Source organism: Zosterops lateralis (assembly GCF_965231275.1).
Source record: "Zosterops lateralis genome assembly, chromosome: 8".
Classification (NCBI taxonomy): Eukaryota; Metazoa; Chordata; class Aves; order Passeriformes; family Zosteropidae; genus Zosterops; species Zosterops lateralis.
Genome location: NC_139768.1, coordinates 20,559,831 through 20,586,281, shown reverse-complemented (window position 1 = coordinate 20,586,281; position 26,451 = coordinate 20,559,831). Strand labels below are relative to the sequence as shown.

At 39.6% G+C, this 26,451-nt stretch overlaps 1 protein-coding gene across 17 annotated transcripts in view; it reads left to right on the top strand.

Annotated features, from left to right (window-relative positions):
• ABLIM1 (actin binding LIM protein 1) overlaps positions 1 to 26,451 on the top strand; it is a 188,314-nt gene that overhangs the window by 103,408 nt on the left and 58,455 nt on the right. For all 17 annotated transcript variants that reach the window (XM_083866620.1, XM_083866625.1, XM_083866616.1 and 14 more), the window contains exons 3-6: positions 449 to 632; positions 2,101 to 2,210; positions 15,501 to 15,627; positions 16,795 to 16,888. In XM_083866620.1, coding sequence (XP_083722746.1) covers positions 526 to 632; positions 2,101 to 2,210; positions 15,501 to 15,627; positions 16,795 to 16,888 — 438 coding nt within the window. In that variant the 5' untranslated portion in view covers positions 449 to 525. The remainder of the gene's footprint in view (positions 1 to 448; positions 633 to 2,100; positions 2,211 to 15,500; positions 15,628 to 16,794; positions 16,889 to 26,451) is intronic.

Here is a 26,451-nt window from a genome sequence, read left to right as displayed (position 1 = left end):
ACAGATACAGCAATATAGAGAGGAGCAGGAGGAGTGCCAGGAGCCAAAGTGCCTGGGAGCAGCTGGGTATAAAATTTTTGGTGATATGGGGGAACACTAAATAGGTAGTTTCAAGTTCTTTGTTCAATCCAAGCTAAAGGCACAGTGTGAAATTCAATCTCCCATGGCACTTTCTCTTCACGGGCTTTGGCTGTTAGAGGTAGGATTGCTTTCTGTCCCTGTGTTGACCAGAAATGCCAATGTAGCACTCTGAATATTTTCTCAAAGCAAAACAGGCACCTGGTTGTGATGTGTTCTGGTTTGAGTGAATAGGCATTTTACAGTGGAAAAACTGCCAAGTCCCAGAAATCCTTGACTGGCTCTTCACCCTTTTACTGATACAATTGAGCAGCTAACATCCTTAGTAGTGATATTTCTCTAATCTGTGTGGTTTGTTTTTTCCTTCCAGTGTGTGGCTGTGACCTGGCACAAGGAGGCTTTTTCATTAAGAATGGAGAATATCTCTGCACCTTGGACTACCAGCGCATGTACGGCACCCGCTGCAACGGCTGCGGGGACTTTGTGGAAGGCGAAGTAGTGACAGCTCTGGGGAAAACTTACCATCCAAGCTGCTTTGCCTGTACTGTCTGCAAGTAAGTCATCCCTTCAAATAACATGGTGGGAAGCCAGTTCAAGGAAAGGTATCGCCATGAGACATGAATCTCAAGACATATTTCTATTGAGAATCCATTTGTTTTGTTATAAAAGATCTGCTGCAGGTCTGACTTGAAAAGTCTTGAAAATGCCACTCATTTATTTGGGGGACATGGGTTTTGTATTACATGTAGTTCCCTGTTCTCAGAAAGTTACTCTCATGTCTGAGGGAATTAAGTGTGAGGCTTTCACACTGAGATAATGGACATGAGTTGAGTTGAGTTCAGGTGATCAGCCCAGCTTGGTGAGAGAAATTAAGTGAAGCAAAATTCTGGATTCTACATTTGAGCTCTGAGGACAGTCAAACAACCATGTAAGAGCATGTGGCTCTGGGACTACTGGGATTCCCCCTCTTCCCAAATACTCTTTCTTGTCCCCAGTAAGAGAACCAGTCTTCAATTCTACAGCAAGTAAAAAGGAGTTAGCTAAGGCTCTGTGGATGGAAGAAAGGTGGCATTTCAAACTCCTATATCTGATGACTAGATGAAGTACTTTGTCCTTTAGCCTGGAAAATTTTTCAAGCCCTTTTCTGCTGAAAGCATTTTGATTATTTTTTGTTTTTAAATAGTGTGTGAGTTTACTGTCTATTGGTAATCATATAACGTGTATGTCGCCATTTTATTTCCCAGGGACAGTGTGAAACATGACATCAATTTTCTGTACACTGACTTGCATCAATCTTTTTATGTTGAATGAACAAAAGATGAGTCATTGAAACAGATTAATGAAATTCAGTTTTGCCGCTGATTTATTTTTGGCCCACTTAGAGATGGCAGTGGAAAGGAAATAATGCCTGAAACATTTTTTTGTTGAAATCAGTGGTTGTTCATTTGCTAAGCAGTTCTGGAGTCAGGTGGGGTGTAGCAGGATCTGTACTCAGCAGCTAATGCTCCTTATTAAAGATTTGGAGTTATAAAATGTTGCTCATCCTCTGCTTTAGGCACCAAATAAGAATTAACAGCAATGTCAACTTCTGCCTAACACACATTCTTAACATTTATGAGTGACTAGCTCCACATTCCTTCACCAGCCTCAAGAACAGTTCTGATTCTTTAGGTTATTTTCTGTATCATTTGCTATCCACAACACCACGCTGAGACCATCAGAAATGTAGCTGTTGTGTCTTAGCAGATTTCATTGTCTCTCCTATTCAGATAAAACATGTTTGATAATCTTTTTTAAATGAAAATACAAAGCAAGTCTAACCTCTGCTCTGCTTGCATCCATGGATTGGATTTTTTCCAGTGCCTGGCTTTGCCAAGGCCACATTGCAGAAACTATTTGGCCTGAGTTTCTGTAAAATATTGATTGCGCTGGAGGAAGGCAGAAAACCCAAGGCATGGGGAACAGAGGAAAATTTCTGTCGTAACCTTTGCAAAAATCCATTTTTCTCTTGAACTTTTCCAGGCGTCCATTCCCACCAGGAGATCGAGTTACCTTTAATGGGAGGGACTGTCTCTGTCAGATGTGTGCTCAGCCGATGTCCTCCAGCCCAAGAGAACTGTCTGCCTCAAGCAGTAAGTTGCCATCTCATTTCTGAAGCCTCTCACTTTTCCAGGCTCATCAGCATTTGAGTGAAACAAATATAATGCAGTCTTTCGGTGTTTTTTTTATTTTTATTCACATTTAGAAAAGTGAACTATCTCTGGCAATTTCTGTGTCCTTTTTTTTTCTTATTAAGTGCCTGTTACTACAGATGGGAAGACACTTAGACATTTCAATGTGGAAAAAATTACTTTTCCCCAGTGACTGGATTTTTTAAAATATTTTTTTTACATTTTGCTTTGATAGGAATCAGAAAAGTATCTAAATATAAAACCTGAGGTTTCAAAGTCGATAAATTCTATTTCTTTAATGTATGATTGTGCAAGTTTAAGTACTCAAAAGAGGATGAAGTCAGAGGAAATTAATTTTCTTCTCCTATTTAAGAATTCAATTAAATTATCCTTTAAAAGGAGTATCTCCAGGATAATGCTTCCAGTAGACTGATGCCACAATGATATTATGATCAGAACCTCAGGAAATCATTATAAAAGACACAGAAAGCAAATTAAAGGGAAAGACAGAGAATAAAGAAAGTTTGGGAGGGAAGTTAAGTTGGCTTGCTGTTGGGTTTTAACTCTTTTAAAAGGTAATTTGTAAATTACTGATATTAATCTCTGCCTCTGGTAGTTATTTTTTTTTTTAATCTTTGGGGATTTCTTTCTCTGACTGCTGGATTGTATTCAGCACTCACCCAGTGTAGTTTTGTAAATCAAAATGGCTACAGTTTTCCTTGTGACACTGGATAGTTTTCCTTCAGGGAGAAACTGTATTTTCTCCTAGTACTTGGCTCTGAGATCCTGGGATTATAAAGTGCTATGGAAAGACAAAGATGGATAATATTAGTGCTCAGTGTCTGAGTCAAGTGAATCTCAGGTTATCTGATTTGCCTGAGAACATATTATTAAACCCTTAGACAAAAGGAAAATGAGAGACTTTTTTCTTATCATGCCTCTCTGTCTGGGAAGTGGTCTTTTTCCACTATAATTGTAGATTTGCAACTGAAAATGCACAGGCCTAATCAGTTAAGGAAGAATTTAGGAATCTTCAAAAAGGCTTACAAGACTTTAAAAGCAGCATAAAAATTTATGAGGGACTGCAGGCACCCAGAGAATCCTTCTGAGACAGAGGAATGATGTGGAAATTGATATTTAGGAGGCATAATTGGCAAGGAACTGCAAGGCATAGGGACCTTAGACAGTACTGACATTCTTTTTCTAAGCATACCAGAGCATAGAAGAATCTGGATCTGGCTCTCCAAAGGTGGCACACCAGAAAAACAGTGTGGCACTTGCCACTTGCCTGACTCCAGGTGCCAGAATGCCCCTAGAAAATGACAGGTTAAACTTGTCTGACACTTAGCAAGCCAAAGAGCTGGATATTCACTTCCCAAAACAGCCATGGTGTCTACTGGAATTGCTTCTTGGCTTCCACACTGAAGCCATAGGTAGCAAGGATTATAAAACAACATTTTGTGTGACTTGTGATGAGATTTATTGGGGTTTTTAATCATAATTGTGTCCCGCTGACAAACTGGTTTGTCAGAACACACAGCAAGAGAGGAACGGCTCTCAACAGCTTAGAGTGCACTGCTTTGAAATCTGTAGGCACCTACTGTGGTGCATCTCATTCTTTTATGGATAAAGAGTTGTAGAAATGTGTAGTGTAGAGTTTCAGGTCATTTTAGTGCAAAACTCTCCAAAACAGACAAGTAAAAAAGAAAACACCTTATGTTGTGAGTTCAAAACTAATCAATAAAAAAAAATCAATGAAATATCCTCTGTCTTCAAAGACATGCCAGTTGCTGCTTTAGTTTCATGCAAAAGTTGACTTTGACACAGAAAAGTATCTTGATGGCACAAAAGTGTTAATTTTAATGACTGTGAAGTATTTCAGATTATTTCCAGTTTTCTTCTGCTGGGTAATACACATATAATTTTTTTTTTTCAAATGCTTTGCCATTTTTTGAAAGCATTTTTTAAAATACAAGGTTTTTAAATAGAGACTTTGTTCACACTGTGCATCTATTTTATATCCTACATTGCTGTCAGCTTCCCCTGATTCCTTTCAAGTAGGTCACTAGAGGAGAATTTCCTTAAAACAAAGTTTGAGGGAATTCAGTAGACTGCAAATATATCAGGTTTGATTGTTTTATGTAATATGAAAGGAAGCCTTCTATCCTAGAATTAATGCTCCATTAATGCTGACTTGCCATTTCCCCGTGTCTATTACTTCACACAAATGAAAACTTACTGACAGCTTTGCTTGGATGATTTCAAGGAAAATCAAATGTGTCTGAGTACAGGGGTTAACATCTTGAATAACATGAATCCGAATATTGCTACACTCTATTGTAGTGCACACCAGTGAAAATCAGATGGAAGAATACTAAATAATTAGTTTTCCTCTTTTTTTAGTGTTAGTTGGGTACATAGTACTTATTTACATTATTTATATTAGTAATGTATTTTTCATTGCATGTGTTACCTGTTTCTTGAAGAACCAATTCATGTTATGTGCTACATTTTTCTTGAAGAACCAATTCAGTGACTCCATTTTTATTTTAAGGGTTTTTTTTTAAGTTTCCCTCAGTATTCAGATGCTGTAGAGTAATCATAATTTATAATTTAATCAATCATATTCCTTGGCTACTGCTAGAAATACACAGTGCCCTAATTTTGGGATCTTCATTCATTCAGCAGGAAATCTAATAACAAATACCTGTAAATAACTTTGCAGACAAATGAAACAAGTGCTGTTTGGTTTTGTTATTGTTTTATTTCATATGACAGCTTGATAAATGGCATGTGAACTATAAAGCAAAGTGACTGGGACAGATGTAGAGCAGCACAGAAACAGGGAACAAGTAGATAACACTGACTAAAAGTGAGGTGTTGATGCCTTGGATAGTTCAGGGTTTTCGAGATCCTGTCAAAGACATGAAGTTTTTTTCTTTGGGGCCCAATAAAGGAGTAATGCAATAATGTATCCCAGTAATTGCTATTTATATTTTAAACAGTGTCCAGGTTTTGTACTTGGTATCATGATTGCCTGATTTTTACTGTCTTTAGTTCTTTCTACTCTCTGTTGTGTTCTGGCTGCATGGTAACACACTGTGTTTCAAGTCCACATCGTCTCTCCAGAACACCAGTTGTGCAGGCACCTGTTATTTCTAAATTTTGGGTAAAACTGCAACTGTGCAGTTGCATAGTTGCATAAAATTTAGGGCATTTTATCAGTGAATTCTCCCCAAGGCAGCTGGTAAATGAACTGATGCAGACTTTGAAAATAAAAAAACCCTCCAGTTTAGTTGGACCACCATTTTTAAAAAGTACCACAATGGCTTCCATTTTTTCTTGAACATTGTGAAAAGTCCAGCTGAGAGCAGAGCAGCTGTACAGAGATCCCCTGAATTGGGACAGGCACAGGAGGTGGTGCCAGCAGACTGTGGAACTCAAGCCAGCACTCTTCTGGCTCAGGCATCACCTTTGAAATCTAGAGGAGACTACATGTCTTTGAATATAGTTTAGTCCCTCTTCCTCGATCAGAGGTTTTTTTTTTTTTCCCTTGGGAAATTCACTATTTCCACAATAAAGCACTTCAGTAATAAGAATGCTATGCCATTTTCTACCTGAGGTTGAGCCATTTCTCTGTTGGTTCCTTATCTGGGTGCTGGTCTGGATGTTTCAGTTATTTCTGATTATCTTTTTGCTGAAAGGTAGGATCATTTAGTGATGTACATGAACTAGCTAAGAAATTGCATTTCAAGTGAAAAGTGTGTTTTCTGGGACAAACCTTCCTATCCAAAAGGAACTGAAGCATTACAATCACCTAACAGGAGTTTTCATTTTGAAAAATTCATCTTCTGAAATGGTGACAAAGACCTTCACCATTGTTTCTTTTCAGTGATATAGATACTTGTGTTCTATAAATGCCGAGTTACCCAGTGGTGATACAGATTGGAAAGGAGCAGAGGGACGATATTTCAACTTCCCTTTCTTTGTGAGAGATTCTCCTGTGAGTTAAGTGTTACAGCACAGCCAAAATGTGGACCAGAGTTTTCCAACTGACCAACAAAGTGTTCCATGTGCATGAATAATCCTTGGTGCAGCTGTTCCCCAACCAGCCGGCGTCCACGTGGAGATTTCACATCATGTTTTGTGTGTTTGTCCTTGTCTGCTTTGCACATTATGTTCTGGCTCAAAGAATGTCAGCTCTTTGGGACAAATGCTTTCATGCCTATCAGTACAGAGTCTAACAGGGTTGGATTTTGCCTCACAACTGGGGATCTTTGCTCTATTGTGATATAAATAATAGGCTTAATTCTTAATGAACTTGTGGGAAAGAAGATATCTTTGTTAATTATTCAATAGCATTATCTCTTTGAAAAAGACGCAGGCAGTAAAGCTCCCAGTAGATAACTGAAACTTCCAACAAGGTTCTGGTAATACCAAAGTAAAGCAGAGCCAACATGCCATACCTGCCGAAGAAGGAGGAGGTGGGAAGGAAAAAAACAGAAGTCATCTTTTGCTTCACTGCCCAGAAAGGGGCAGGAAAGTGAGCTTGTATTTGAAACAACACAGCATCAAAATGGAGGGGCTAATTTGCTTTGCAGTCCTCTGTTAAAGGCTCTTTAATTCTTAATGCAGTCCTATAGTCAGGACATAACTGTCCTTTCATTAGATAAATATATAGGTGATTGCTGCCAGTATGCAGAAATAATGTCAGAGCTGATGTATAAGCATCACAAACTTCTCCACTAGAAATTGGCTAAAATGGATGCAAAATTCCTTTTAATCACAGTTCTTGGCAAAATTCTACAGCTTGGATTTGTAACTGTTCAGCCACATTTGACTATAGTGAATTTTTCATTATTCTGTTCTTAATTTTTTTTTTTCTGGAGCTCTCTGAAAACTCCTTCAGTTCCATAGGGAATTTAAAAGTGAAGGGGAAAGTTTGCTGACTGTTGCTAAGCAAGATATCTGCAGTGATTTTTTTGGCTTTAAAAGGTGTTGAGCAATATCCAACACATGATTTTGAGCTTATTCTTAGGAAATATTCTCCAGTTTCACACTGTGTCAAAGCTACACAGGTACTTGGCACAGATGGAGATGGGCCTTGTGTGAGATACTGAGCTCAGTTTGTCTTAAGGAATATTCACCCACAATATCCATAACTTCAGTGAGTGCCCTGGGGAACTTAGAGAGGCTCAACTGTTTTGGTTGTGAACATGCATTTTTAAATTTTAAATTTTTAAAATTTTGAGCTGTAAGCATTTAATATTTTTTGTGTGCTGTAACACAAAAAATTTCTCATTTCATTCTTGGCTTGTCTGTTTCCATAAGCAGGAACACTCCCATATCTCTGTGCCATTCAAGCCTGTGTTTAGCTACTGGAGATTCAGTTGAGGGTTTGGGGAACTTGACAGAAGGGGCACACATAGTCCTATATCTCTCTTTTTTTGAAATTTACCATAGAACAAAAAGCATACTATGGACATGACTGTCGATTGATTTCAAACACTGTCATTTAAATCATTGCTTTTAATCATGGTTTGTTCAATAACCCAGGAAACCTTGATTAGACTGGCTGATTGTAACCTTAGATTACATTTAGAGTTTTAATTATAAAATACTAATTGATAAACATGAAGGTACTTCATATCTGTACACATCTACTTAAACTAATATAGCTCTGCATAAATTCCTCATATTATTTAGCATTTATATTTTTCCCTAACAACTATTTTTGCTAATGAGTTGTCAAACTGTATTTGAATGAAAGTTGAAATTTTATTTAGAATGCATAAAGTATCTGTGGATATTTTTTACTTTCAGAAATTTTCTAGACACATGAAGAATGTAAATGTATTAAAAATATATTTCAGTTTTGGAATTTATATTTTTCAAGAGTCTGTAGCTTATAAAACTATTTACTTTGGATCACCATGACCTTAACATTTTTTAAAGCAGCATATCTTATATACCCTAATTTTGCTCATAAATAGGAAAAGGAAAGCAAGTTTATTCCCTGTGTTTTCGGATCCCATTTTTAACTTCAATTTAATTAAAACATTAAATTCCAATTTTCAGTGAAATCCTTTATTTTTTAAATGTCACTATTTAATTCTCCATTTCTTTAGTCTGAATTTGATTGTAATAACCTTGCAGAGCAGCTACCTTTATGACTTCATACAGCATACAGTGGGTCTAAAATTTTACCCCATCCCCCTTCTAAGAAGAAAAGAAGTAAATCAAGGTTCATGACATGATAAAAGTTCAAAGAAATTATGCAAACCCAAGCAGAGTTCCTCTCTAGCAAAAGCCAATAGATTGTGCCTAAGAATATGCAATTCTTTTCATGACACTGGACAATTTGTATGATTGTTTCAAGATGATTTATTCTTTTGAAGAGTGCTTGCAGTTTTTGAGGCATTTTCATAATTTGAATTACTTTCTAGGATTAATTTTAGTCCTCACTTTATGTCCTCCCTCAGAAAAATGGGTAAATTACTTAAGTAGCCTCCATTTGCTCTGCTATTTCCTAGTTTATAAGGACTAATATTTTAATGTTACTGTTTTAATGATACTTTTATAAATTGTGATAGATTCTTCTCTGGAGGAATAGAAGCTTTGTTAGAAACTTAACTTCTGGGTGATAGAGATAGAGCAGCAACTGTTTTTAAAATATAGTTGTGGCAGGGCAGGAAGTTTCTGATTTATGAGTTTTCTCTCAGAAAATTCCTTTCAAAAAATAACTGTTCTTCAGGAAGGTGTTTGCAGTCCAGTTTCCCCATTTCTTTTGGATGCTTTTGTGTTACAGTAAATTTGAGAGTACTAAATATGTATCAGTTCTTATTTGCCTAAGTGTAACCCCATCTTGAACTTGAAAATCAAAACACATCCATCTCCTTAGTTTTACTGGAGGAGTGCTACTCAAAAGCTAATTCCAAAGGAAGTTCTGGGGGAGGTGCAAGGAATTCCACAGTAAATGGGTGTTGCATGAGGAGGGATCACTAGCCTGGAGAACACAACTATAGAGGAGATCCCCAGGGACAGGAGTATCTGGGAATTGTCTTGTTCAGAGAGCCTGCCAGGTAGTAAGTCAGGAATCAGAGGTCACTTCAAAAGAATGTGAGAAGTGAATTAGCTGTTAGCTAGACCTTAGTTTGCCATATGTTATCCGGGCATAAAAACCTTCCTAAAGGTTGTCATAAGTTTCATTCCTATTATAGGGAGTTTGCACCCTATTGGAATTGCTTGTTTTCCAAGAATAACGGTTGAAAATTTTCCAAATATCTGCAAATGAAGAGACACAATGTGCTGTCCATGAACTGGGTATTAAACAATGAAGCTCTGAGATAATGGTGCAATTCCCTTGGGGTACTGTGAGTGGGAATTGTGACTGAATTCAGCTGGAGCTACCTGAGTACTGAAATGTGGTAAAAGAAATGATGGAATAAAAGACTGACCTCAGCTTATACCTAGTCCTGGTTTATCCTTTAGGGTAGTAGAGTACAGGTGGGGCTCTGGGGGTGATGAGATGGGGAAATGCAAAAACCTCATCTTTCTTTTATAGGACCATTAAAATTTCTTCTCTTTCCTTGCATGTAGTATATTTGCTCTTTCTTCCTCCTCCTGTTTCATCTACTCTCTCATTCTCAGTTCAGATACCTGTGTGAAAGATTAGGTTGAAGAAGGAACTGGAATTGATATAGTGGAAAAAGGTTAACTTGGTGATATGATTTTATCAGGGACAGATTTCAGGAGTAATGTGTCAACAGGTCATTTGGTTTGGTCTTCTTTGGGAATGAGGAATAGAAAGATGTGGAAATAAGGAATTGCCTTTCTTTGTTAAACATTTAAGTCAATACAGGCCTAACTGGAGTTGGGGAAGAGCATTCAACCTTCTGAATCAGTTCAAATTAAATAAGGTGATGAAACAGCAATTTACAGTAATCACAGAATCATTTAGGTTGGAAAAGATCTCTGAGATCACTGAGCCCAGCTTATGCCCCAGCACCTCTGTGTCAACCAGACCATGGCACTGGGTCACTGAGTCCAGGCTTTCCTTGAGCAGCTCCAGGGATGGCAACTCCAGCACCTCCCTTGGCCCTCCATTCAAGTGTCTAATCACCCTTTCTCTGAGGAAACTCTTCCTAATGTCCAACATAAACCTACCCTGGTGCAGTTTAGATCATGAATAAAGATGTTAAAGAGGACTGCGCCCCACACTGGTCCCTGGGGAACAGCACTGGTGACTGGTCTAATTATACATCCAAGATGTACAGTAATGTGTTTCTTAAAAAGACAAGTCAGTGTTGGATACTCAGATGGTTCCAGAGACTTGTGCTGCAAGCAAAGAATGCCAGTTCATGTAATTGGGATTTCTTTCCCTATTTAATCAGCTAAAATAGTTTTATTTCCTTCAACTCCTTGTTTTGAAAATATCAGTTTTTCCCAACTTGCCATTTATAATAAACTGTCAAAGCTATACTGCACTTCCCACGGGAAATTAATTTCCCTCCATTGTATGTACCCAGCCTCTTATTGTTAGATTTCAGGAGTACAAGGCTGCCTAAGTGGGTTTGTTTTGCCTTCAGCAAAAGGGCAATAGCGTATTTGTTCTGACAAACATTTCCCATCCTTGCAGTGGCAAAGAGAAGGAGTTTGGCAGAAGGTTTCCTGAGTTACGTGCTCAGATTCAAATCTTGCACGTAAAATTCCCAATATTGTATGTCCTTCTCTGACTTCCAGGACTTAACACAGTCCAAATGACCAAATGGTTATGCTTTAAACTTTGAAAACACTTGTCATGCTGTGAACATAGTGAGTTTGTATTTTTAGCTTTGACAGAAATATCTTGAAGATCTGGAAAAGCCTGCATGATATCATCAAACCTTTCAATTTTAAAGCAAGGCTTTTGAAGGCATTGCCTGATCTGTGGTTAAAGGGTGACTGAGAAAAACCTCTGGTCTCCCTACCTCTATGAGAAATTGTAATTGCACAACCTTCAAATTACCACAGAATTGCTGGGATGTAAGTTGTTATTCAAGGTGAATAAGAGCTATTTATACTCAGAGGTTTCTTGACCTTGACTCCAGTGATAATATTTGCCTCTTTCATCACTTCCATCACTTTCATCACTTGCTCTTTAGGTCCAGCTATGTTTAACAATGCATTTCTATGTAAGTCCAGTGAAATTTTATTGTTTAAGTATTAAAATAATAACAAAAATCCCCTCAGTTCTTCCCTGCTTTTCCTGTTTCAGAGCAGAAGCCTGCTGGTGCTGCCTTTTTAAAGCTCATGTATCAATGTTTTATAAGGAGGGGAAATAGTTACAAAAGGAGTGTAATAAGAGTACAAAATACCTTTGACTTGGGGGGGTCGTGGCAGCTTCAGACTTTATCTATTAGATATGTGCTTCTGATGGCCATCAGGATTGAAATGAACTCTGTGGTGACTTAATTATTCATCATTAAATCAGACTGCCATTAGCTTTGTTCACAGAGCTAACCCTGCATGGAGCAGAGTTGGTGTAATCATTCACATGACTTTGCATAACCCTCTTTATTAGGACAAAAGCACGTAGAGATGGTTTCTCTTTCATAAATCATATGGGATGAGCAGAGAATGTGGGATAAAAGTATATTTGCTATTAAATTTCTAAAGCAACCCAAATGGGAGTGGGTAAAGTCCAACTCTGTGAGCTGAGGGTTAATCCAGCTGGATCAGCTCTGAGCTCACCTGTGCACTATTGGCTGAGAGCAGGGGAGGGAGGCAAAGGCAGAAAATCCACTGCTTAATTTAGACAGTGACAAATGGCTTGCTGTGCAGGATGCTTCACTCCTGGATGTCTGGGGTGTGCAGATGCTAAAAAGGGAAACACATTTTCTCATATCTTTACAAGCAAGGTGTCAGGGCTGGCAGCTCAGCCTGACCTGTGTCTTTTAGTGGGGCTGCTAAAGGTGGTTGGAGAGTGGGGGTCTAACTCATATATCATACTATAGTGGCTTGCCCTGTTCCCCCACCTTGCCATGCTTTTGGGCTGGCTGACTCCACAGCACAGTCTTTTTGTCCAGGCATTTTCTTTTGTACCCAGACCTGTCAAATATGACATATATTTAAGTGCATAGGGGAACTGTACTGCTCACTCTGCATTTTAACCAGCACACTGCACTGTCCGCCTCCTCCTCTTTGTTATCTTGGCACTGCTGAATCTGTGATGTGCAAGGAACATCACAGTAAGTAAGGAAGAATCCAGGTTACATGGCAAAAAGAAAATGCCAGAAAGCTGAGATTCAAGGGGTGCAGTCTGTTAGACCCAGGTATGAAGCCAGAGAGCACTGTGGTGGGAACCATTGTACACAAATTTGGGAAGGATTGTCAGATTTTTCAGTCTGCTCTGGCATATGGTTGTGGACCACTATTCTTACCTCATAGTGCTTTTATTTGCAGCATGTGCTGGTTATAGGTTAGATGGATACAGATTGTGCTTAATGTGATACTGAGATCCTGCCTGCATTCGCTGATGACATTCAGCCAAGGGCTTAAATGTGCCTCATGCAGGCCTGAGATCATACTGGCTTTTATTTGTAGAATTTGGATGAACAAATGGTCTTTTCTTAGCCCAGCCCAGCCCTATTTGCCTTCTATTTCAGGAGATAATGATAATTGCTAGCTTTTCATGTATATGCCCAACAGTTTTGCCAGAATTAAAATCAGATTTATTTAAAAGCCATCTCAGCCTAATACGACAGTACTGGGCTATTAGTTTACTTTGATTCTAGATATTCAATGTGTCTGTTGTATTAGCAGAATGGAAATTATGGTAATTTCCTTTTGCAAAAACACTTCAAGGAACCCAGGAAGAGTATAGATGTCCTTCGTGCTATAAAATAATAAAAGGATGTTGCCAACCCCTTGTATTAAACACAAGCACAATACTCAATCTGTTGCTCAGATTTACTGTGATTTTATAAAGAAGTAATTAAACAGTCAGAGGTATTTCATGGATCCCTTCTTCCCCCATGTATCTGGTTTTGGCATCAATAAAGATGCTGGACCTTTTGTCCAAAGGTAGACCTTTTGTGCAAGGCAGTTCCCCTATTCCCACTGCCTCGGAAATCAAGTGTTTTAAAATTCTTTATTGATTCCATTTCTGAGAAATTTCAGCTTCACAGAAATTTCAGCTTTACTGAAATTTTGTAGATAAAAATTTTAAAAAGCATGGAAAATACACGATTTTTTGAAGGAAAATATAGCAGGGAATGCATCACAGTGTGACAGGCCCCAGGTCAGCTTTGGAAGCTGGCACACTAGGAAGAAGCAGTAGTGCTAGGGAGCTGAGAAATGGGTGCTGTGCTAAAACTGCAGTTCAGCACACACTGGGACTGGGGGGAAGATCTCATTTGTTCTCACAGTCATGTTGCATGGTTTCAAATTTAGTTTAAGAGAATGAGGGCTGGGAGGGACCTCAAGAGATGATGTAGTATCCTTCCCAAAGCAAAGATCAGCATGCCAATGCCACTCTGACACGTGTTTGTCCCTTCCTCAGCCCTGTGCTGGAAATTCCAGAGCCTCCCTTGGTGACCTGTTCCAGCCTTTGCTGTCATCACAGACTGGCATGGAGCCTTCAGCTGTCATGGCAAAGCAGAGGGATACATTACATGGTGTCACTCCTTATCATTTCATGATTTCAGCTTGTAACATATGTCCTCTAGAGCAAAGTCCTGGTATTAGGACATCTCAGTGTGGCTTTTCAAGTCCAAGTTGTGTCAAAAGTCCGTGACTCATATTTTGTCACAAGATACCACTGTGCTTAGTCCCCCTCCCCTCCTTTTTTAAGGCATTTGAGAACAAGAAGAATGCTGATAGGCAGAGGGACATGCAAATGGTGGATTCCTGGATATCAGCACGTATTTGGGGTTCTTTTGGCCCATTATCCAACAAACAAAAGTCATGCCCTTTAGTCAAAAGGCCTGACTCTGCTCTCATTATCAGTTGTGATAATAAACTTGGACTTGCCCATTTGCAAGGCATGGTGTTGCCTGGGTTTAAAGCCATGAGGAGATGAAGGTTTTCGGGCTGTACCTGCTGAGTCAGCTTGAGCATTGGAGCCAGGGTGAACCCTTCCCTGCTGCCTGAGCTTTAGCAGCTCAGATTGCTCAGTTCTCCATTTGTCATTATTTGATGTTTCAGGCATTACCAAAGGAACACCAAGTCTGGGGATATAATAGTATCTGGAAAATCCTTTGTTCCAGGCTGTCTCCTCTGTGCCTTCCATGAGTGCCTCAGCTGATGGGCATTCCCTTTCCACTTCACTGGGCTTCCAGCCCTCCCCTCCCTGGGTCCTTCTGTCCCCTGAGGCTGGGCACAGAAGCACAACCCTTGCAGTTCAGTGCTGCCTGCCACATCAGTCTCTTCAGATCTTACATGCGCTGGACTGCCCCTTAACAGGAAATCTTTTTGACTGTTTTATGTTTGAAGGGAGAGGATTGGAAGCTTGGGGCTGAGCTGGAGATTGCTGATATAACACGAGACATTGTGGCACCCCTGGGACAGAGCGCCCCTGGCTTCTGGTTTCCATTCTGCCATCAGGGTCCTCCAGGACTGCAGTGCAAAGTGACTGCCAGGAAAGTACCAGAATTCCTGAGAGTCCCTTTGCCGATTAGAGAGCAGAAGTGCAGTTTCGCACACCTGCGGGCGGAGGACAGCGTGCCCTGCCCGCAGCCCCCGGCACAGTCCCCGGGCTGTGGCTGCAGGAAGGGCTGTCCCCGCCCGGCTGTCCCCGCCCGGCTGTCCCCGCCCGGCTGTGCCACACGCGGGCTCTGCTGCCACCCAACGGGGACCGGCCGGTCCCGCCGCTGCTCCCGGCCTCAGCTCAGGTCTGCCTGAAAGCAAAACCACAAACACTGACTGATGTACAAGACAGGAACTCTCTGCCGTGAGGGTTTTTTTTTGTAGCTTGTTCCTGACAGAATCTGAAGTTTGTAGAGATCTTGCCAGGTGGTCTTTGCATCACAAACAGCATGAAAAAGAGAAGTTCTTTCCCTCTTCTATTGGGTGTGTCTGTCATGAGAAAGAGTGAGTCTTTGTACAGGACCCAGGAAGGGTTTAAGATGTACTTAATTTTAAGATGTACTTTTGCACTGCTGTGTACTTCATCCCTTTGGCTACCAAATGCTGGGACAGGTGGGCAGTTAATTAAGGTTAATGAACCAAGGAGTTGACCACAAATGCATTGGTTTGTTTGCTTGTTTGCAGATTGTGCTGGCTGTGGAAGAGACATCAAAAATGGACAAGCATTGCTAGCCCTGGATAAGCAGTGGCACCTGGGGTGCTTTAAGTGCAAGGCCTGTGGGAAGGTCCTAACTGGGGAATACATCAGCAAGTGAGTAACCTCTGCTTCTTTTCTGAACTCGTGGCTGAACAGTTTTAGCTGCTAGCAGAGAAGAGCTTGCAGCAAAATTCATATCTGGAAGTCCTATTTTAACCACCTTTTCATGTACACCAAAGTCTTTGTTCCCAGTGAGAGCTGAAGTGGGAAAGTGAACTGCAAAGTACAACTGAAAGGTGATGTTTAATGATACCAGTCTATATTTAATACCAGTCTGAAAGAGGTATTATTATGGTATTAAATACTCCATATTCACATAGAGAATTAGGTGGATTGTTGTGTGTGTTTTCTGTAGTAGCCAGATAAAGCACTGTGTCATTTTGCTTTCCAACATATGATTTTGAGAAAAAAGTAGGAATTTGTCCATTTCTTACCTTTGCCAGATAACAGAATAAATGTGATGATGTGATTGACCTGACATTGATTTCTCATCTCCATTTGCAAAACTAATGAAGAGGGTTTTGAGTGAAAGAAAGAGTAGAGGAAGAGAATAGGAAAATGATAAAAGAGAGGAAATGAAGATACAGTTTCTTTGTCCTTCTTCAAGTATATAACAAAGAGAAAAAATAAGGAAACAATGTGCATTTCACAAACCTGTCATTCAGGTGTGCACAGTATTTATAAGAAGTAGCATCTGTAATTTCTCAAAAAAAAAAAAAAAAAAATCTGGTGCCTGAGAAATGTTCCTAGGCTGACTAGTGTTTCCACTTACACTGTATGTTTATACTAAAACACTACATTACCTTACACTTAAAAGTAACTGCTTATAGTCTTGCAGTCTACCAAAGGTGTTTTTTTCCTGAAGTGAACAAAGACTGTCTGCTTGTGATAGCCTGTGATCTCCTCTCACCCCCAGGGACAGTTACACTGATTCCTTGGAACTGCACCACCTGTAGGTGTAGTGAGTCTGCTCTAAAGAAGAAGGTTTATTTCAGTAGTTTGTCCTGGATGCCTTCTCTTGATGGATATTTAAGGAATGATTATAAGAGGCATTAGTGAGGATACGATTTTTGTTTCTTACACTACAATGTGTTTCCCTTGAACTCTCCCTATTTACCTGTGTCTCTGTGTAGGAGTTCCAAACTGAAGACAAAGGAAGTAAATCATGCTGTAACCTGCTTAATAAGAAGTGGTTTGTCATTTGTGAATTTTCTTTTTCAGAGATGGTGCTCCTTACTGTGAAAAGGATTACCAAGTTCTTTTTGGAGTCAAGTGTGAAGCATGTCACCAGTTCATTACTGGGAAAGTGCTAGAGGTAGGTGTTTTGTGAACTAGATTTTATGAAGAATTGAGCCACCCATTATGTCCTTATACAACTGCAGAGAATACAAAAATTCTCATAGAAAGGCTTCCTGCTGATTTTAGAACAAAGTTGCTGATTTTCAGAGTTATTTTCAGTGTTTTAGTTTTGCAGTCATCAGGAAAAGTGTATGATATTGAATTAATTGCACTAGTTTCTATGGATCTGTGGTTTCTATTTTTCTCTTTTCATGGTGATCTGCAAAGCCTATTGCACTGCTTATGCTGTGTCAGATTTCATATATTTACGGAAGTAATTTGAGTACTGGAATCACCTTTGGCAACCATAAGTTTGTCAGAAGTTACCAGGTGAGATTTACACATTATCTGAATGATGCTGAGAAGGTGAGAGGGAGAAATGTGCTGGAGAGGTAAATTATGTGTTCAGAAATGAAAAGGCAGAAACCATCTGAACGATCTCCTTTGCTGACTCTTATTTGGAGTCCTCAACATTCTCATTGAAACCAGTCAAATCTTTTTAGAAATGTCAGTACCGATCTCCATCTCTCATGGCTATGGTAAGTCCCCTTTGAGCTGGAATCCTTGAACTACGCATGGATTCCTCTGTATCATTATTGAATTGTTTAAGGGGCCAAAATGCAGAGGACCTTCCTTGTCACTGAGATATGAGAAGCAAAACTTATCTCTTGTCTCTGTAGGAAACTCTGCTTAGTGGAAAGAACCTAAGCTTTGAGTTCAATTTAGGAGCTGGAGTGTATGTTTTTCAGTGAATAACTGAAAATAAACCTGAAAGTGTCACAAAAAAATAAAAGCAGCTGGAAGTTGCTAGTGAAAGTGTGTTACAGATTCTCTTCTTTATGTCCCATCTACTACAAACATAACACTGTGTCAGCCCTATTGTAAGAAGTTTCAGGATTGACACAGAATGGTATTGTGGTTTTAGTTGTGGAGGTTTCTCTACTTCAGCATTCAGAATATTAACCAGTCACCATGAGGGACTCAGAGCTTGTGTGGACACCCTGTGCACTTGGAGGGATGCACTGGAGGGATGCACAGTTCTTTCATTAGCCAGACTCTTAGCCTGCCTCCTTTGAAATGTGTATCTAATTCCTTTGGAGACCTGCGCAGATAATTACTGAGAGCAGCCTGAGTTTTCCCCTGAGTAGGAAGGCTGTGTCTCTGGCTTTCTTCTTCTGGCCTGCCACCATCTGCTTATCTATTCTTGTCTATTGATGAGTTTTTGCAATTTAGCATTATGTATTGGAGACACTATAGTTGCAATGCTGTACGGGAAGCACTGCAGGAGAGAAGTAATTGGATTTGTGATATTGGGAAACATAACATAATTCTAAAATTATTTTAAGTGTACATGACAGTTGCTCTCATCTATAAGCAATGCAATCTATTCAGATGAAAATGACAGAAGATTATTGGAGTCTTTGGAGAGCTGGGAAGAAATAAACTGTTTCTAGCTGGAACATTTTGTGTAGTAGCTGTGAATATAGGAAGGTTGCAATCATGTTACTCTTCTTAGCATCAGTGAGGAAGAAACCTAGCTGTTTGAGGGCTCATGAGCTGTATCCCATCAGAACCGGATAAATTGAGACTAAGGAAGGATTAGTTCAATTGATCCGGAACTTGGCTGTCCATCATAATTTAAGCTAATGTTCAGGTTATCAGAGTTGTATCCTGGGCAGAACCTTGGTACTCATTTTGGCCCCAAGGTGAGTTTCTCACTTCATAGTTCTTATTCTTCTATGGCTATTTATTATCAGAAGATGAGACAGCATTTGCTGCAGAAAGGAAGCATGTCTAAACTCTTGCAAGGGTGTCCCTCTTTTGAGGTGTCAAAATCAGATAATAAAAGATAAAGCTTTTCTATTTGACCTCGCCCCTGCAGCATCAGACTTTTTAAAAGAATTAGAAACAGAGCTCTTGAATGATCTTGTCAGTAATGGAAGCATAAAGCGTGCTAAATTCTGATTAAGACTAGAAATTTTACTTGAATATTTGTGGCTCTCACTGGTTATCAGAGACACAACCCAAAATACTGCAGCAGAGGGCAGCAGCGGTTCTTAGCACACAACAGACACCAAACTCCTCGAAGGCCTATAGAAGTTGTGTTGCTCTGGCTGCTGTCTGTAAGATGTAGGCTGGCCGAGTTATTAGAAATTTTCACAAAAAAAATCAGCTTTGCGTCGCCATACTGAATTGCAGTGTGTATTAGCAGCTTGGATAGTCCATGATTAAAGTTCTCCAAGTATCATCTGGGAATGCAGATGCAGGAGAGACAATCAGATACTCTGTGTCTTTTAAGTGGTGCTGGAAAAGTTTGGAAGAGGCAGGTGAGCAGCATCAACTTTCCAACAATCAGAACAATTTATCAGAACTGTGGGCTTGTTTCCTGGCTTGTCACTGTCAGAGATGCACAGTTCCAAAGGGGCAGGACTAAACAGTACATACTGCCTCTAAATATGACTCAAGGAACTAATAAGTCAAAAGCTATGAAGAGAAAAGCATGTGTCAGCACATGTGTCCCCTTTGGGCAGGAGAGGTCATTTAAAGGATGGGGTCAGAGCACGACATAAATCCTCTGGTAATAACAGAGATGAGAGATCGGAAGCAGCCACGGGGCCACAGGAGATAATTCACAGAACAGGATGCCACAGTTCAGAGAGGGCTGCAGACCTGTTTGAGGCAGGACAATTAACAATCTCCTTATCCTGTACTGGAAATCACCCACAACCTTTCAGTTCACCTGAAGTTTTAATTTAGATGAAGCTTGAGATTCTCACAGGAGGATTACCATCTTCCCTCTTTGTTTTCTTTGGCAATCTGTTTCTTTGGAAAATCTGGGTGGTTTTGATGATTTATATCATGTGGGTTGTGTCTTGTCCTGCTGCTTCCCCCTTGAGAAGGAAACCATATTCTTGCTGTGAAGTAGCACACTTACAGGAATTGTCTAGGTAGAGGTTATGTCTACCCAGCCCAAATTATACCTACTAAAATGCAGTTGGAAAAAACCCCAAAACACTTTGTATTTTGTTAATAAAAATGATTGTAGAAAATGTCCTGTAGTAAACATAGTGGTCAGTACATTTCATTTTATCTCTCAATAAAATAATTCATTATGTCAGAAGCAGAGTATGCTTTCTCATCATCTTCATCCAAAGAAATTATTAGAAGAGATTGAAGGGAATTATATGGTACATTGTGTACAAACACTTCCCTCTAATGGATCAGAAGCGATTAGCAGCAAGCAATTTTGGTGCTGCTTTATTTTCTGCTTATTGTGATTACATCTAGGGCAGTCTGTAGGAAAACTGAAGGGAGACAAAAGCATGAAAGTTAGCTTTGGGTTCACAGAGGCTGGGGCTGCTTATTTCTCCAGTAAAAGCCTGTTTCACTTATTTGTTTATTTTTATTTAAAGAGAAATTGAGATTCTTTGCAACATTTTAGACTTGCAACTCCTGCTTATTTTGTCCCACAGTATGGCTTTAGCACCTCTGAAAAAGTCAGATTTTTTTTGTCTCCTACAAGAGGCCAGCAAGAGAGACAGCCGCTCCTCATGTGAACCTAAAAGTCTTCGCCTCAGAAGCAGCTACGCTGTGCTCCTGGAGCACCCTCAACAAAACCCATCAGAAAAGCCAAAATTTGGGTTCAGACTCTGACATTCAAGGCCAGACTCCCCCCAGCCACTCTGTGGAGATGATCCCTTTGCTCAGTTAAGAAATGCATTAGGGGAAAGACAGGAGTTATTTTGCTAATATCCACAAATCATGGAAGAATGCTCTTTTTTTCCTAGGCCATAGATGTAACAACTTTCAGAAGCCATAGAAATAAGCAAGAAAAATACCAATGTGCATTTAAGTCAGCTCAGATATTTCTGATGTATTATTTGGCACATTGCTTTCAGTGACAAATACTCACAGATGACAGATGAGTGCATGCCAACACAATAAATGTGGTAAATGTCCAATGTGAAATAGATATTTCAACTTTCTTGAGCACACTGGATACTTTAATGCTTGAGTGTTTCAGAAAATGTTGTCAAGGCAACAGAGATCAGTGCTCTTCCTTGGATTTCTCTTACAGAAAGGAATCTTTAGTTATGAAAAATTACTCATTTGCCATTAACTCTGGTAAAAAAAAGTTTTTAGCAGGCAATAACAGCACAGTGAGAGTGAAGACTTCTACAGAGCCTTTCCACTGAGCAGTGGTTTTCATAGCTTCAGGGCTTGCCTCTGGAAAGATGCCTATCTAATACTAAACCTGCAAATTTCTGTGCAGATGTGCAACTCCACAAATCTAAGTAAACTTGATCATGTATTTAGCCATTTGAAAGATGTTGACCTAAATTATTTTTGTCTGAGGTGTTTTTCATACACAGTATAACTACTGCTCCAGGCTTGATTCAAAATATGTTAAATCAGTGAGAAGCTTCCAACTGGCTTCAGAGAACGCTGCATCATTCCTGTATCCATGTATTCCATCTTTGCTTATCTAAAATGTCTTACAACATTGCTAAGCAGTATTCTTTTAGCTCTGCACAAAGAAGACATGAGGGCAGGAAAAGGCAGATATTTTGCCTGAAATCGTATGAAAAGTCCAAGAATAAGATCAAGTTTTTACAATTTTCACCTTTTCTGGCTATAACTGATATGAACAGGATTTCATCTCATGAGAAATAGAGATGTATATATCTGCTCTCAGGTGCCTTGACCAGCTTGCTACTCCATGCATTCGCTTTTTGCTTAATATTAATTGGAAAAAAAAAAAAAAAAAAAAAAGGGCTATTGTGTGATTTCTCCTGGCTGTGCATAGCTGTAGTTCCTGTTCGAGGGGCTGCTGCCTGCCCTGGGTTTGCTTCCTGTGCACTGTTGAATCTTGCATCCCACCTTGTAAGCAGTGGCACAGTGCCATTTTCACAGATGGACCTGAAAAGAGTCCAGGCCACCAGAAGGTTCCTTTGATTTCAGATTGCAAGGTCAGGTCAAGTTCTAAATATGTTTGTGATATTGTAATTTATGCTGAGCTTCTCCTGAGTTTAAAGAGGAGCAGTAATTTAAGATGTGGTACTTAGCATGAATGAAGTTTAGAATTTGTAAATACTGTTACTTTAATTGCCAGAATTTTAAGATATCTCATGTGTGCTGTAACTAATTCTGAAATATGTCAATTCTGAGACACCTTGACTTCTGAAGTTAGAAGGAAATAACAGTAATTATGGGAGGGATAAAGCAAACAAGCTGTGAAAGCTACTGCATTCCTCTAAGAAAATTGTATCCGTATGTAAGAGGCAAAGAATGTGACCCAGAAGAGCCTGTAAGTTTCTTCAACATTCTTCAGATGTTGTTTTCAGAGCTAGATTTAGAAACCTGTGCTGTGAAGGATTCATAGAAGTTTCTGTTGATTCTTTAGATGTGAATGAGTCTGTTCTAAATACTAAATAAATAAACAAATAAATATCATCACAGAACAACCTTGTTGGTTCCCATACGAACTAAATGAATTGTAAATGAATTATTTGAACAATGCCTGTCCATGTTGTTGAAGTGTTGCCTCCTGCAAACACTCACCCATGTGAGCAGCTCTGCTCAGGTGAGTATTAGCATTCAGATGTTTCAGTTGATTGACTTTGAGAGACACTCAGCAAGCCTGCATGTTTAAGTGTTCTATTTTAAGGAGACTTAGGCTCATAGCTCATGTGAAAACATCACCCTTCTCTGCAAAGATCCATGGACAGTTTAGTTAGGTACTTTAGTACAGTCATGTATCTGGTCCTGCATTCTTAAAACACTTTCTAGATTGAGGAGCCATGTAGAGATCACTTAAACTGAGATTTATTTCAGTTCTCTTCAGAAATGTTAAATGAAAAAGTAGCATATATTCTTCTGCCAAATGAAGTATTTAGCAAGGCTGTTTTCATAACAATAATGCAGGAAGTATCACAAAATGTTTGATTTATTGGATTTTAATGATGCAACACAGGTAATACAGGTTTATGTGAAGTAAATGCTCAAACACTTTTATAAATGAAGCAATTAATGAACTGAACAGAGATTGATGGGATGGATCCAAACAGGTTTGGTGCTATGTTAAAGTTGTGGAAAAATAATATCCCTGAAGAATGCACTACTATTCTGTTTTCATAGCATTAGGTATCTTCTACTCTAGGTGTCTTACAGGCTTGGGAGAGACTTTGCTCTCAACCAGGAGACTGCTCTCTCCCAGTCACTGCTGTAGTCTACACACACCACAGTAATCCAGGGGAAAAGGCCACAGAGGTACGAGAGGCAGCAGGAGAGTTTAGTGTGTGATTTGTTAGTTCTGTGATTTGCTTTGTCTGTGTTTAATTTTACTGCCTTTAGAATAAAGGAGAAAATGTGACCATGTTGCTAGAATGTCCCAGGTAAATGATAACAAAAGCAGAAGCACATGCTGTGCTCATTGCCCTCTTAGTCAGGTGTACACAGCAGAGCACAGAGACCTCTTTGATTATGGAAAATACCTGGGAGACATCAGATAGGGTCAAAGCACAGAGCCCCTTGAAAGCTCATCCAGTGTTCACAGAGCGTGACTAAAGCATGATCTCACTCCAAACTGTGCAAACAAGATAAAGGGATACAGGTACCAGTGTGGGAAGTGGCCCCAGCACTTGGGCTGCATCACTCTGAACTGGGCTAGAATACAATCGCAGTGAAACTACGTGTTTCTAACAAAACTAGACTAACACCCAGGAGGCTGTATAAATTCTTCAGAAGCTGTGGAAGTAATATTTAATAACTTCCAGAGGAGGAGAGTGCCGGGTTCATAGAGCAGATGCCTTTCCCCAAGGGAAAAATGTTCTGAATTGTGTCGACATCAAGCAGTGACACACAAAAGTGGTGAGAAATGGTCCTGCCCCTGCCCGGGTCGGGGTTATTCCCCTTTTCCTTTTCCAGAATGGGATGGCCGAGCTGCAGCCCGGGTGGGTTGAATGTGCAGGGAGGGTTATTTGCTGGTTTTGGTGGGTGTGTGCAGGAGAGGGAGGAGTGAGGCTCTGGGCTGGGTGCAGCTCCAGGCACAGCCGAGCCGGCTCTGCTCCTGCCTGAGCCTCAGCAGAGCTGGGGAGGAAATGGACTTGGACTGAAAAATCCCCATCAGAAGGTAAACCCCTTCCTGTGAAACCAGAGCTGACCTGGAAAGGGTCATGGCTTTCCCGGGGGAGGGAAGGGGGTGCAGCTTTGTGATGGGACTGAACAGCTTGCCAGGGGGACCATAATAGGGTACTTGTACTTTTGTTTCTGTGCACCAGAAGGAATTTTGTTTTAAAGGCTGTGTATAATTCTGCGGTTTAGATAAAGAGAGGGCAGCTACACATGTTTTTAAAGTGCCAGGAAGAGAGGAGAATGGCACAGAGCTTGGGCTGTTTCTGATAGCAACTGATTGCTGCTGTATGGAAGAACAATACAGTTCTCTATCCTAAATAATTCTTGATAGAGTTTCTTGGCTCTTTTGATCACTTTGGAGATTTTATTTTCTTTTTGCACAGAAATGAGGTTAGCATTTATTTCTAGTTTCTCTGTGTTTTTGCTGAGAAATGTCTTTTATGAGTTAATGTGGAACACTGACTTTTTTTTTTTCCTTAAGGTGGGGTTTGTTTGGATAAAAACAGGGAAGAGTTTAATAATAACTCAGAATATGGGTAAATGGTTCAGACAGGTTGCCTATGTAGCTGAGTAGCAGCATAGATTTAACTTAATTTAGACTACCCTTTCCTAATGAAAAATACCCTGCTGTAATTATCACCACACCAGGCACAAGATCAAAAATCTAGAAAAAATATACCTGTAGAAAAATAAGATAGATTGCTTGATGTAAAAATCTTTCTAACAGGATTTTAGTGATTCGGCCCCATCAAAAATTTGAATTTGGCAGGAGAGGTATCTGTAGTTGGGAAAGACTTGATTTATACAGATGACAAAATAGTATCTGAAGTTGACAGAGCCCTAACAGAAGTTCAGTTGCTATGGCAGCATAATCACAAGGCATTAACTTCTCAGCAGTGGTTTGGAAACCATCCTTCAGTCAATTTGAACATCAATAGGAAGAGGAGGAATGTTAAGAGGATGTAAAGATGGTGAATAATAAGAGCAGGTTGTAACAAGTAATTTGAAAAAATAACCAATTAAATCTTCCTTATTGCCACAAAGGGATTTATGAAATCTCTCAGGTGCCTATAAAATTATGGCTTATCTTTATAAATTGCTTTTGTGAGTACATGTTGCTGATTAGGATCTATATATCCTAGCAAAGCATCTTTAGTGTCTACCTTGTTGATTTAGTTAAATATTCTCTAGTGTGTTTCTTGTACTAAATATTACTTTAAAATGATATTTCAGTCGAGGCATTCATATGAGCACAAAGTTTCTTGCCACCACTATCAACCTTTGTGACAAATAGCCACTGCAGGTATTCCAGTAACATGGAACAGACAAAGTGAATATCTTTTTCATGTCTTAGAAGTGCACAGAACACATACCAGCTTTTAGCAGAAGAGTGACTTAACCTGGATGATTGTATTATTTGTGTTAGATAATTATATTAAGAATTCAGTTGCTTGGTTGTACTGCAGAACACACCTTGTTCGCTGGGAGCAGGCTCCTTTAGTGAAAACATAATACTCTGTTTTTATTTTGTGGCCGCCATTGCTTCTTCTGTCTTTTAAACCTTTGCACTGTACTGGTCCTACCTGTCAAAATCATCCACAAGAGATATAACACTACTCCTGAGCCCTGCACCAAAGTGTTTGAACTGAACCAACTGGCAATTGGGATGTGGTGACAGGGGAATGTGGCTGTGCACTCTGCAACAATGTGAAATTATTTCAGCCAGTTACTTTTTGTTTCTCCTGAACTGAGATCACAATGAAGAATGGATGAAGTGGTGAAATATTTTTTTGCAGGATTCTGATGTTTCATTTTTGAGTCCTGCTTTAAGTCTTCCTATCAGTGAAAAGTTTACGACTGACTTTTAGACTAGGCAAGAGCTTATACCAATCTCCCATAGAAAATAATTGTTGGGAAAAATGCAGGAATAACGTGTTTGAAACTTGAGAAGTGGAGAAGAGCCTGTTGGGGCAAGTCTGTAGCTGTCACCTGCTTGTAAAAGGCTCCATCCGGGTATTGTGCTCAGCATTCACTTGTGAGGACTCAGTCACCTCTCTCTTTTGTCTGCTTTGTCAGGGTGTTTTCCTGAGGGGGGAAAAAATGTTAAGAAAAGCAAATACTAACCCAAAAGATATGTTTGGAATCTCTAGTGACTTTGAAGTCCACCGAATTAACACCTGTCTTTATTGAGCAGGTGGTTTTACAGATGAAGAAATATGATCATGGCAGTATTTTATGGGTGATTAAATGTTTGAAATGACCACCTGAAGTACAGGATGGGTGGATTTTAATTATATGCTCATGCTACATTAGAAGATCATACAAGTTTAAAAGCTCTTTGGAAAGCTGTCTGGGATGTGTGACATTTATTACAAGCCTTTTTCTTTTTAAGAGGGAAAAATAGCA